The following is a 12,223-nucleotide window of genomic DNA, read 5'->3' on the forward strand; positions in this document are numbered from 1 at the left end:
CACTATCGCACACGCAGGCAGGGAGAGAGTGGGAAGGGAGGGGAAACGTACGATACTCGGAGTGAATCAGATCCATGTAAAGCATCGCCAGGTGCGACACCTCAGCAATCTCTTTACGAGTCTTCCCCCCCCCCCCCCTTTATCTCTGTTGTTTTTTCATGTTACCTTTTTGGTCGACTCGCCACTTCAGGTGACGCGACCGCCGCATTTCTGTGCAGTGGCCACCGTGGAGCAGCTGCAGCACTGCCCATGCAATCGTTCTCCCTACACCCCCCTCCACACACATACACGTTGCGGCACACGCATGTAATGCGAAAGCAATCGTATAAAGTGGAACAACGAAACACGCACGAAGAGCACGAGATCTACCCAGCCACGCTCATGCGACCCAACCTGCGGTTGTTCTGCCGCACGCAGCAGCGACTCGAGATCCCGTCCCTCTCTCTGATTAGGAAGTCTAGGGCGCGGTTGCGGTGCTGTCATGCGTATAAGGTCCGTGAGAGGCCAGGACGGTAGCCACAGTATGGGTTGTCGCACACCACGGCACTTCACCGCCGCCTACGCTTGGGTAGATGTAGCGAATTTTATATCCTTTCCCGCACCGCGGCTCACTCTCTTTCCTCGCTACTGACCTCGCTTGGGCCTCTGGTTGTCTTTCTCGTTTCCTCTTGTTGAGCTCCTGTGCGTGCATGGCTTCCTTGCCCTCCGTGAAGGGGATTCGGTCCCCCACTTCCTCCTCACTCTCGGCGGGACGATGCGCGATGAGATGCGCATGCGCGCCTCTCTTTCGCCGTGTGCTCCCTTTCCCTCCCCATAGCCTCTACGCTCACTCCCTGCCACACACCCCTCTCCTCACTCGTCGCCTTTCCTCGTCCGTGTGTCACCCGAGAAGGTCGCTGTAACGAAACGCCACTGTTTTCTCTGTCGCCCTCTTCATCCCTGTCACCCACATGAGCGCCCATCTCACGGAGAAGGACCTCTTCAGCGCCCTCCGCGAGTACGTCTCGAGGCTTGAGGTGCAGTACATGATCGAGGAGGAGGTGAAGAAGTTCCAGGAGAAGGTGCTGCCGCGGCTCCTGTCCGAGGCCTTCGCGGCGGCGTCTCATGGGGCAACGGCAGGCCAAATGGCCTCCTCGCCGGGGCCGTCCACGACGCCGGCGCCGTCGCACGTAACCGCTACCCCGAACATCGAGTGGGTTCAGACATTCCTCAAAGCGCATGCAGATGACGCACTCAGCCGCCGGCTGCCCTCGATGATTTCTCATGAGGTACAGCGGCAGCTGCGCAGCGCAAGTGGGAGTGCACAGGCGGAGTCCAGTGCTCAGGCTTCATCTTCGTCGTCAAGGTCCCCGCCGCGCGGAGAGGCGGTAGTAGCGACAGCGGCTGCTCAACCACGTGTAGGCTTGCCACCGCTTCCGCCTTCTCCTCCGCGTCCATCTCTGACACTGCCGCCTGAAATAACTATCGTATCCGCTGAGACGAGCTCAGCCAAGCATCAAGGGGACGGCAACAGAAACTTTACCTCGCTGGCTTCTACTGCCCATGACGAGGGTCGCCGGCAGCGCGAGCAGGTGCTCAGCGCCATCTCGGATATTGAGCATCAGCTGAAAGACGTGCAGCGGGACATCAACGAGGTGGTGCACCAGCAGCGGCTGTCCCGGTGCCGGCTCGAGTACCTCTGCGAAGTACTCCAGGGGACGGACTTATTCCCAGCTGCAGAAACCCGGCCGTCTTCGCTGTGCGTGGCGCTGAAGCAGGCGCTGGATGATCGGCAGGCGGATGCCGTGCGAGCGCGTCTTGCAGTCATGTTGCAAGGCCTTCTGCCACTGTCGACCGAGCCGCACCCTGGAAGAGGGACGGTTGTAGACTATCAGCCTACCTTTACACTCGGTGGCTCACCATCGCCGACGCCGCAGGATGTCCAGCAGTCTTCTCCCTCTGCTGCCTCTGTGAAGTCCTACGCCGTGCCCAGTTTCAGTAGCGATGCCCAGCGGCAGTCCTTGACTCGCTCCCCTTCCCGCCTGCGCTGCGGACTGCCGTCCCCACCTCACAGTGCCAGTGGCCCAGTCGGGGCACCGCCTGCACACACCCCGCACTCCTCAGGGGCGTGTCCTGCAAACAAGGCCCCGACTTGGGCGTGCACTTTAGTGTACACCCGCCACGGCGACGCGGCCGCGACCACTGCAGGTACATTTCGGCCCGCAGGTGCCGCTCCAGCGAAAGCGGTCCGCTCCATCACGACACGCGGTACTGCAGCGTCATCCCTAACCCCCAAAGCTGCACCCCCACCGCCGCCGCCAGTGGAGCAGCAACCGTCGGCGTTAAGGACGACCCATGGGACAGCGCCTTCCCCTCCGCCTGTTCTCCGCCAGCAGTCGCATGATCCGCTCGGTGCGGGTGGGGCAGTCTCGCGGCCGACACCTCTGCCACAGGAATGTGCTGTCCCTAGCATGCGGGACAAGACTCGTAGGGAGACACACAGAGGGACATCGGTGAGAACGGTGGACAGCACTGCCCCGGAGGCTGACGAGGCCGCCCCTCTTGCAACCTACACTCACCCTTCCAACGCTCGTTTTCGCAGCAATATGGGCCGCGACGCGTCATCCTCCTCCATCATCTCTGCCGCCCCCTCGAGAGAGGGTGCCGCTGCTGGCTGGGCGTCCCGCGCAGTGGTGCTGGGCATTGACGCCCTGAATGTCCCCTCCGGCGTGCTGCCCGGTGCACTAGGCCGACAAGGAGCAGTGCGTGTGCAGTCTATAGCACCCCTGCAGCCGGCAGAGCGCGCTGGCGTATGCCGCGGCGACATCCTACTTTCGGTGAATCATCACTCTGTCAGCAACTGCGAAGAGCTTCGGGCTGTGCTGGCAGCCGTGCCGGCGACGCAGCTCACGATTGCAGCGGAGCTCTACCGGGATACGATTGATCAGATAGTCTCCATCACACTCCAGCTGTAGAACGACACACGCCCACATACATGCATGAGCCTCATAATGGCGACGAGAACAACGAGCCTGTCGAGAGCCATCCGCCAGCCAATGGTGTCGAGGTTGCACAGGCAGCATACAATGCGCATCACCAGAGTAGATGTCCTCTCCCTTCCCTCTCCATATCCCTTGTCCTACACGGTTAAGGAAATGGAGGTTGTTACACTCGTCATTGCCATACCCGCGTCACTACTCCTCTCTCTCTCTCTCTCAACTACTCCTTCTCTTCTTGTCTTTTCATCATCCGCTCCCCTCCGCTGCTGCGCCGCCATCAAGTGCGTCCCTCTCTTCTTCGTCTTTCGCAGGTCGTGGCCTTCTTCCGCTGCTGTGCTGCACGCGTGACGTCTCCGTCATTGCCGCCGCCTCTTCGTCGTGAGCCGGCGTGCTTTCCGTCTTCATCGCCAGGGTGGCCGTCGCCTTGCACGTTGGTGTGCGTGTGCGTGTTGTACATCTCTCCGGGCCACCCCCTCCTCTACGATGCCTACCAAAAAGAAAGAGGTGAAGGCAGAGGAGCCGCTCTTCGTGGACGAGGCGGGCCGCTACGTGCATGAAGTTGAGGGCGCCCGGTATAAGGGCGGAATACGGCGCTACGCGTGCCCAGCAGGCGCCGACGCCACTGCCGCGTCACCAGCCAAAAGTAGCCGATCCAAGTCTGCCTCGTCGCCAGGCAAAGGGGGGGCCACATCACCACAGTCTACGGTGAGCACGGCAGCGGTCAGTGACGCGCCAGTGTTTCGCCACGGCCGCGGCGTGTATACGTGTCCGTCCTTCACCTACACAGGCGACTGGGTCGAGGATGAGATGCACGGCAGTGGCCAACTCGCTTTCACGGAGTCTGGTAACGTCTACGAAGGCGAATTTTTCCACGGCTGCTTCTCTGGGCAGGGCACGTACCACTGGCGCAACGGGGCGATGTACTGCGGTGAATGGCGGGCAAATCGTATGCACGGCGAGGGAGTCTATACGGATGCCCAAGGGCATGTGTGGAAAGGGCGGTACTACAACGGCACTGGGCCGGGGCTCATTCGCCTGTACCCCACGCTGGAGCGTGTAGATGGCGCTGGTACATCGTCTCCTGCGCCGACTGCCATGAGTGCAGCTACTGCATCGGCGATCTCCTGAGGCGCACCTCAGCGTCAGGGGCCTATCACCGAATTCGGCGTAGAACGAGTGGAAGCAAATGCGAGTACCTCATCTCGCGAGGTACACTAGGGCTAGTTGCGATCTTCGCCTCTGTCTGTCGCTGTGTGGGTGCGTACCTGCGCTCCCCCCTCTACCTTCCTCCCCACGCTGGTGTGTCCTTGACGGACAAAGTACCAGCTGAGCAAAGTCAGTGCGAGCCACGTGAGTGGACGATTGCCCACGTGCATCACTGTGCAACTCCTCCTGCGGCCCTTTGTTTCGCCTCTCCTCCCCACTCTCTTGCCGGCGAGGACGATGTACAACTACGCGACTGGGTGGCGGCACGCGCCGACCCCTTCCCCACCCTCCCCAAGAAGACGAGCCGCTCCAGTAGGGAGCGAGACTGCTGCGAATTTACGTGTTGAGGGCTTCCGAGCTTTGGGTGTGTGTGTGTGTGTGGGTGTGTGCGCCTCACCCCCCACCTGCATCCACACGCCACCCATCCCCTTCCGCCCAGCCGCATAGACAACGGAACTTTTTGCCCCCCCCCCTCTCTCCCGCCCCCCTCTCCGTCTCCTAGAGTCCCTCTCTTACGAGCACGTGCTTGTCGGGGTTGAGAGAGGGGGGATATACAGTGGTGTTGAGGAGGTGCGCGTGAGGCTGTCGTCGGCCTTGGCCTCTCTCCCTGTACCCTTCTCTCTCACCACAACGCACTCTCGCGCTGATGCTGTGCCCCAGTTTGTTCACTTACTCTCCAATGGGCTCCTCTCCTTTTTGTGTGTCTTTCCCCTTCTGGTCTTCCTCCACCTCTCTGCCCACATCCAACAGGCACACTCATGGCGGAGTCCACCTCCCTCCCTCTCGCTCTCTCTTTCTCCACACACAGCTGAGCACAACCGCATGCAGTCCACTACACAAGCCACTCACCACCACTCCAGGTACACATACACCAGAAGCAAAGTGAACCCCCCACTACAACAGCTGAGCATTGGCAGCACTCCTTTGGCACCCCTGCGTCACACCACTAACGCCCATCCACTCAAGCCGAGAGCGAGTCTAAGGTAGAGCCACGCCCTCATCCCTTTCACCCCCCCCCTCTCTCTCGCTCCGCGCGCAAGGCAAACTTACAGTGGCGGAAACAGAAACATCTAAGGCGTATCACGCAAAGCATGTGTGTAGCGACAACATCAATACCAAGGCTTTTTTCAGCCGCCTCTTTATCTGTGGGTGCATCGCCCCCTTTGAACATATCACGCGCGTGCGTGTGTGTGTGTGTGTGTGTGTGCGTGCGTGCATTTGCTGACAGGCGAGTCGCTGTGCACTACCAAGGTAGCTTGCGGAAGGCGAGAAACACTCTTTCCTCTTTCCCCACCTTTCTTAACCCCCCTCCCCCGACTTGTAACCTCGACTCCGACTCCCTCGTGCATGTCTGCCCTTCCCTCAAACTGTGGTTTTCCTATTCTCGCTTCACACAGTACTCCTTCAATTTCCTTCGCTGCTGCTATTGCACTTTGCCCTCTCCGCTGTTTTTCTTTTCACGTTTACCAAAGGCCATTGGGTGTGCTCAGATCTTGAAGGAGCACCGCACTGACGCAAGCGCAGTGATGCACGGCATGATGCATGCACAGCGCGATTCCTCCAGAGAAACAGTAAGTACGCGGTCAGTGTACGCGTGCGTCCATGCCAGACATCTCGACAACAACAATGTTACTCTCTCTCTCTCTCTTCACGTGCGCTTCTTTTGGTGATTTCACAGACTGTGTTATTGCGGCTGCTGGGCTTTTCTTGTCGTTCAGTGGTCTCCCACCTCCATCCAGCCACCCTCTTCCACGCACGCACCACTCGAAACTCTTACTCGGTGACTAACCCACATCACGGTGGTCTTTGAGCTGCTTCTGCATTCGCTTATTTCTACTGGTGTGCTCGCCTCTCGTTTTACGCTCTCTTTCCACTACGCGCCCACTCACTCACACACACACTTCCTCTCTGTGACTGCACGCGGGTGTGTGTGTGTGTGTGTGTGTGGGTGCTGCAATCGTGTTTTGCTTACACTTCTCGTCCAGCAACACTACCGCCCCCTCTCCCACCATCCTAACATCATCCCGCATTTCTTCCGTCTATCTCTAGCGACGAAAATGCAGGCCAAGGGCGAGGCTGCAATGCGCGACTTGATCGCGGAACTGCATGCAATGCAGTCTCCTTACACAGTCCAGCGCTTCATCAGCAGCGGCAGCTACGGCGCTGTGTACGCCGGCGTCGATAGCGAGGGGATTCCTGTCGCCATCAAGCGCGTGTTCAACACTGTCTCGGATGGCCGCACGGTGAACATTCTGTCAGACTCATTCCTCTGCAAGCGCGTGCTCCGCGAGATTCGCTTGCTGAACCACTTCCACCACCCGAACATCCTAGGCTTGCGTGACATCTTTGTGCGCTTCGAGGAGCCGGCGATGCACAAACTTTATTTGGTGACGGAGCTGATGAGGACAGACCTGGCGCAGGTGATCCACGATCAGCGCATTGTCATCTCACCGCAGCACATCCAATATTTCATGTACCACATCCTGCTTGGCTTGCACGTACTGCACGAGGCCGGCGTGGTGCACCGCGACCTGCACCCCGGTAACATCCTGCTTGCAGACAACAACGACATCACCATCTGCGACTTCAACCTCGCACGCGAAGACACGGCGGATGCAAATAAGACCCACTACGTGACCCACCGCTGGTACCGTGCGCCGGAGCTGGTCATGCAGTTCAAGGGCTTTACGAAGCTGGTGGATGTGTGGTCGGCGGGCTGCGTCATGGCGGAGATGTTCAACCGAAAGGCGCTGTTTCGCGGCTCCACCTTCTACAACCAGCTGAACAAAATTGTGGAGGTGGTTGGCACGCCCAAGATGGAGGACGTGGTCATGTTCAGCTCTCCCAGCGCCCGTGATTACCTTCGCAACTCGCTGTCAAACGTGCCGTGCCGGGCCTGGACAGCTGTTGTGCCCACGGCCGACCCGGTTGCCCTCGACCTAATTTCGAAGATGCTCGAGTTCAACCCTCAACGACGCATCAGCATGGAGCAGGCGCTCCGCCACCCGTACTTCGAGTCGCTCTTCGATCCACTGGACCTCACAGATGGGCTGAGCGAGCGATTCCATTTTGACGAGTCGGTGACAGAGGTGAGGGAAATGCACAAGATGTTTAATGCCGAGGTAGATCGCTTCAACAGCATGCGGCAGAAGCGTGAGGACGTGGCACGCGAGCGTGCCATGGCGGCGCAGCAACAGGGTGACCAGGTGCTTGGTGCTGATCACATGCCTCGAACGCACAGTCTCATGGAGGTGGCGGGTAGCGCGCCAGCCCCGTCGTAATTTTGAGCATCGCCGCAGCGACCGATGACAAGGAGTGCATGCACGTCCGCACATGCTTGTGCGAGTGCGCCCACACACGTAGGGCTGTAGGAAACAACGCTCGATCGTGTCGTATGTGGCGCGCACGCGGAGACGGAAGGGGGCTGTGGCGTGGCAGCACAGCGCGCGACACAACTAGCTGAAATGGAGTTGGTGATGGGTCTGCGGGGGGAGGTTTATGTGCTGTGCGCGGCAATAGGCACGCGCGAGTGCGTCGGAGAGAATGAAGAAATGTGGGGAGAGGCGTTTGCACCGTGGGTGCCCAGGCGCGTATCAAGCTTTGCGACCCCACGCGTGGTGTGGCAGGGAAGACGGGGGACGCACCAAGCAGTAGACAGGGGATGAAACAGACCCCATCGTACGCTATCGAAGACGTGTGTATTTGTGCTTGGACAGGCCTCCTTTCTCCCTCTCCTCTTTCATCTTCTTCTCGTTCCCCTATGGGATGTCTGCACGCCCTCTTCCCCAACTGACATCACTCGATGTCTCTTGAATCGTATAGTAAAGGAGAACGCAGATGCGCATCATCCTTCTCCTTTCCCTCATGAGACTGCGCCATTTGTTCTTGCTCACTCGCAGTCTGCGAAGTCCATCTTCAGCGCATCATCATCATCAACGCAGCAACCGGGGAGGAAATACACTCGTCTTATTTCGTGTTTTTTCGGCACTTCGCTTCTCGTTTCACTCACGCTTTGCGCACTTACCGTAGTGATTTCGCTCTCTGCTGCAGCTGATGTGCTTCGCCTCGCTGTTCCTTTCGAAAGGTCACACCCTCCCTTCTCTCTCTCTCTCTCTCTCTCTCCCCTCCTTCTCCTTTTCCTTCCTCTCTCCTCATCACTCCTCCGCTCAAATTCGGGAGTTCCTCTGCTTGCGTGTATGCGTGTGTGTGTGTGTGTGGCCTTGTCATCCTTCCTCACACCACCTCCCCCCATACCGCTGCGTCTTGCCGCCTCCCCCCTCCCCTCCCTCGTCGCTCTTTTTGCCCTCCGCCCTTTCGCTCTTCAAGAGCGAATATACACAAAAAAAAAACGCTTTTTCCCCTTCCTTTGCTCGACTTGTGCTTTATCCTCTCTCGTGCTCTCTTTCCTGCTCCCTCCCCTCCCCCTCCCCCCCCCCCCCCATCCCTGTTGCTCGTGACACATACAGCAGGAGGAGAGACGCACTCGCGGACACGCACACGCACCGATGCATACGCAAGAGGAGGAGCACCTACAACTATGCGCCGGTGCCGAGTCAGCCACGATTGTTGTGCACGCGCGCGCGTGAGTTTTTTTTCTCTCCCCCTGTTGAAATCGAATTGTGGCGCTCGTCGTCGTGATTGCGGAGCTTTGGAGAGCACACACACACACACCGGAGTGCACCCGTGGGTGTGTGCGTGCAAGTGCGTGTCAGCGAGTGTGTCTATCCTCCAGTGAAGTTCTTCAATTTTCTGTTTTGCTGTTCTTGTACTCGTCATCCCTTCGCCTGCCTTCGGTTCTCATCCTCTTCGTTCACTGTCCCTCTCCCCGCCCCTTGACGATGTTCTCTCGATGTGGAGTGCGCACGCCTGCGCTATGGAAAAGCACATCACCTGAAAAAAGCGTGTGGACTATTTCACCTGAGTGTCTCCTCGTGTCTCTTCCGGTGTTTTGGGCTGTCTCTCTCGCCTTCAGCCTGCACGTTGGTCTCGTCGAAGACCATGATCGCCGACCCACTCAGCATGAATCGCTCCAGCTGCACAAGGACGAGGCCCATCCAGCTGTGGCAGTGAACCTCCTCTGCGTCTCGAACACCTTGTCTCATGAGGCGGCTGACAAGGGCATCTATTGCCAGTGCGAAACAGCCGATAGGCTGCACGAGTAGCGCTCTCCAGCAGTGCATCGCCGAGCACAAATTGCTCCGCCAGTCACGCTTCGGGATATGGCAACGCCCGCTTCCACGGTAGTGCGGTGGGGACGCACCCTTGTCAAAGACCCGGAGATGAGTTACCCGCACCACCACAAGTACTGCACACGAGGAGGCGGGTAAGCTGTATGTGCAGCCCACTAACGATGGCGAGGCACGCCGTTGTTGCGCCACCACGAGAGGTCTCAGTACTTCCTGAGAGAAAAATCGGAAAGGCTGCTGCGCATTTCGGGTAGCAGCTGCGCTGTTGCCGCCCTCGTTTTAACATTTGACTTCGACTGTGAGAGTACCGCCTAGGTCCTGTGCGTCATACTGCTGAACTGCGTGTATATCCCTGGACAAGTGGGGCACCGCATACGTGGCCGTCTCCGTGTGCCCGTTTGCGGGCTGCCTTTCTCCACTCTTCGCTCTTGGGTCTCTCTCTCCGGCACGCAGCTATATGCCGCCCTCGGCGATATGCACATCTCTGGCTCGCATTGGCGCGACAGCGAGAGCCAAAGAAAAGGAATACGAGCGCGTCGCGGTATCGCACAACAGCATTCACCACTGCTCGCTTGTCCGCTCGCCTTCTCCTCCCTCTCCCACTCTTTCCTCATCCCATAGCTTGCACACGCACACGCACACATACACACATATGCGTACCTACACACAAGCACACTCGTCTTCAACAAACCTCGCGTGAACCGATCATGTCCAAAACGCTCTACGCGCTGTACGAGTCGCCGACGGGCTACGCCATTTTCAAAATTCGCACGACGGAGGAGATCGGCGCCGAGAATGTGGTACTGCAGAAGACGCTGCAGGACTTCAGCACCTTCTCTCCGTGGGTGAAGCTCGTCTCCTTTGCACCGTTCGAGTCCCCCGAGAACGCTCTCGAGGACGCCGTGTGCATCTCTGAGAACCTGATCAGCGCGTTCCTCAGCAACTTCCTCACCGCCGCCTTCGCAAAGAAAGTTGCCAAGGATGAGGCCAACTGGGAGCTCGGCGTGCAGGACCCAAAGCTGGGCAGCGCCATCCATGACGAGCTCAACATCCCGGTCTTGTGCAACGAGAACGTAGCCGAGATTTGCCGCTGCATCCGCCTCCACGCTGAAAAGTTGCTGCCGGAGCACAACGAGGGTGATGTGCCGCGCGCGCAGTGCGGTCTGGGACATGCGTTCTCGCGCAACAAGGTAAAGTTTAACGTGCACCGCAGTGATAACATGATCATCCAGGCCTCGGCGCTGATGGAGCACATGGACAAGGGTGTGAACCTGCTGGGCATGCGGGTGAAGGAGTGGTACGGCTGGCACTTCCCTGAGCTGGCAAAGGAGGTTCCGGAGCCACTCAAGTACGCCAACGTGGCGCTGCTCATCGGCAACCGCTGCTCACTAGAGGAGGCGCCGGAGGAGGACATCAAAGCGAGGCTGGGCGACATCCTCGAGGGCGACGAAGCGCTTGCGGCGCGTGTGTACGAAAAGGCGGTGACGTCAATGGGCGGCGACATGGCAGAGGTGGACTGGGACTGCATCCGCACCTTTGCTAAGCGCGTTGCCTCGTTGGGTCAGTACCGTGTTGCCCTGGCGCAGTACCTCGTGGATAAGATGATGCTGGTGGCCCCGAACCTGACACAGCTGATGGGGCAGACCATTGGCGCTAAGCTCATCTCCAAGGCCGGCTCCCTCACGAACCTCGCCAAGTCCCCGGCCAGCACCATCCAGATACTCGGTGCCGAGAAGGCGCTGTTCCGAGCACTCAAGAAGAAAAAGGGCAACACCCCCAAGTATGGCCTCATCTTTCACTCCTCGTTCATCCAGCGGGCGTCGAAAGAGCACCGTGGCAAAATTTCGCGCTACCTTGCCAACAAGGCCGCGCTCGCTTGCCGCATTGACTGCTTCATGGATGCTCCGCCGACCGTCTTTGGTGAGAAGCTACGCGAGCAGGTCGAGGCTCGCCTGAATTTCTTTGACACAGGTAACAAGCCTCCGAGCAACAAGGCCGCGATGGCTGAGGCACTGGAGCAGTACCAGCGCATCCTCCGCAAACGTGACCGCAAACACGCAGAGAAGGACGTCGAGGAGACTCCGAAGGCAAAGAAGAGCCGCAAAGTCGAGGCCTCCGAATAAGGTGGCACTGCGCACACGAGAGCGACAAGGCGATGCGCTCTGCAACGCGGCTCTCTCGCCCTGTCCTTGGCTCCAGTTGTGCATCTCTCCTGCTCTCTCGTCTTGCGTGGGGTGTGTATGATCAAGATGTTGCCATCGTCACTTGGTGCTCGCAGCACGCTGTTGTTTGGGCTGTAGTTGGACGTGTGTGTGTGTCTCTCTCTCTTATGTGATTTGATCTGGCGAGGCGCACCTGCACTCCCCTCTCTCCTCTTTGTTGCCCCCTCGTCGTTTGTTCTTTTCTCTGAGGCTAAGTCGACTTCCCTCAGCACGGGTGCCTTTTAGGCGTACGGACACCGACACGCACAGCAATGCGGACCGGGCGATATCGACGCAGGCACCGCATGGGCGGGGGTGAAGTGTCGCGACAACAACGGTAAATAATGAAGCGCGCAGATGAAGAGGGGATGCAGAAAAGAAAGGGAAGCGCTATCCCACTCACCACCACCTCTCATTTTCGCACCACAGCGCATGTGTTTGTGGGTGTCTGTGCGGCAGATGCGCATGCGCAGGCTCAGTAGGGCACCGCTTTCCTTTCTCTTATCTCGCTCTCTTTCTTCCTCGTGTCACCAGTCTTTGTATTACAGCACTAGGCGAAAGCCTCCAAGCGACGCTCTAAGAGCTAAAAGACAGCTGGAGGTGCGCTGTGCGTGTCATCGTACGCGTCTTCCTGTAGCTGCTCTCCCTCCCT

At 58.8% G+C, this 12,223-nt stretch overlaps 4 protein-coding genes across 4 annotated transcripts; all 4 read left to right on the forward strand.

The window, feature by feature from the left end:
• Positions 1-950: 950 nt before the first annotated feature.
• LBRM_10_0190 (hypothetical protein, unknown function) lies at positions 951-2,954 on the forward strand (the record flags this gene model as incomplete). Its single annotated transcript, XM_001562740.1, has 1 exon — positions 951-2,954. The coding sequence occupies one exon, from the start codon at positions 951-953 to the stop codon at positions 2,952-2,954; it is 2,004 nt and encodes a 667-aa protein (XP_001562790.1).
• Positions 2,955-3,461: 507 nt separating this feature from the next.
• On the forward strand, positions 3,462-4,106 carry LBRM_20_0191 (conserved hypothetical protein; the record flags this gene model as incomplete). The annotated part of the gene is made up of 1 exon (XM_003722911.1): positions 3,462-4,106. One exon carries the CDS (start codon positions 3,462-3,464, stop codon positions 4,104-4,106), a length of 645 nt encoding a protein of 214 aa, XP_003722959.1.
• Positions 4,107-6,241: 2,135 nt separating this feature from the next.
• Positions 6,242-7,465, forward strand: LBRM_10_0200 (putative mitogen-activated protein kinase; the record flags this gene model as incomplete). The annotated part of the gene is made up of 1 exon (XM_001562741.1): positions 6,242-7,465. The coding sequence occupies one exon, from the start codon at positions 6,242-6,244 to the stop codon at positions 7,463-7,465; it is 1,224 nt and encodes a 407-aa protein (XP_001562791.1).
• Positions 7,466-10,077: 2,612 nt separating this feature from the next.
• LBRM_10_0210 (putative nucleolar protein) lies at positions 10,078-11,493 on the forward strand (the record flags this gene model as incomplete). The annotated part of the gene is made up of 1 exon (XM_001562742.1): positions 10,078-11,493. The coding sequence occupies one exon, from the start codon at positions 10,078-10,080 to the stop codon at positions 11,491-11,493; it is 1,416 nt and encodes a 471-aa protein (XP_001562792.1).
• Between the last annotated feature and the right edge of the window lie 730 nt (positions 11,494-12,223).

The sequence above is a fragment of the Leishmania braziliensis genome, chromosome 10 (genome assembly GCF_000002845.2).
Source record: "Leishmania braziliensis MHOM/BR/75/M2904 complete genome, chromosome 10".
Lineage (NCBI taxonomy): Eukaryota > Euglenozoa > Kinetoplastea > Trypanosomatida > Trypanosomatidae > Leishmania > Leishmania braziliensis.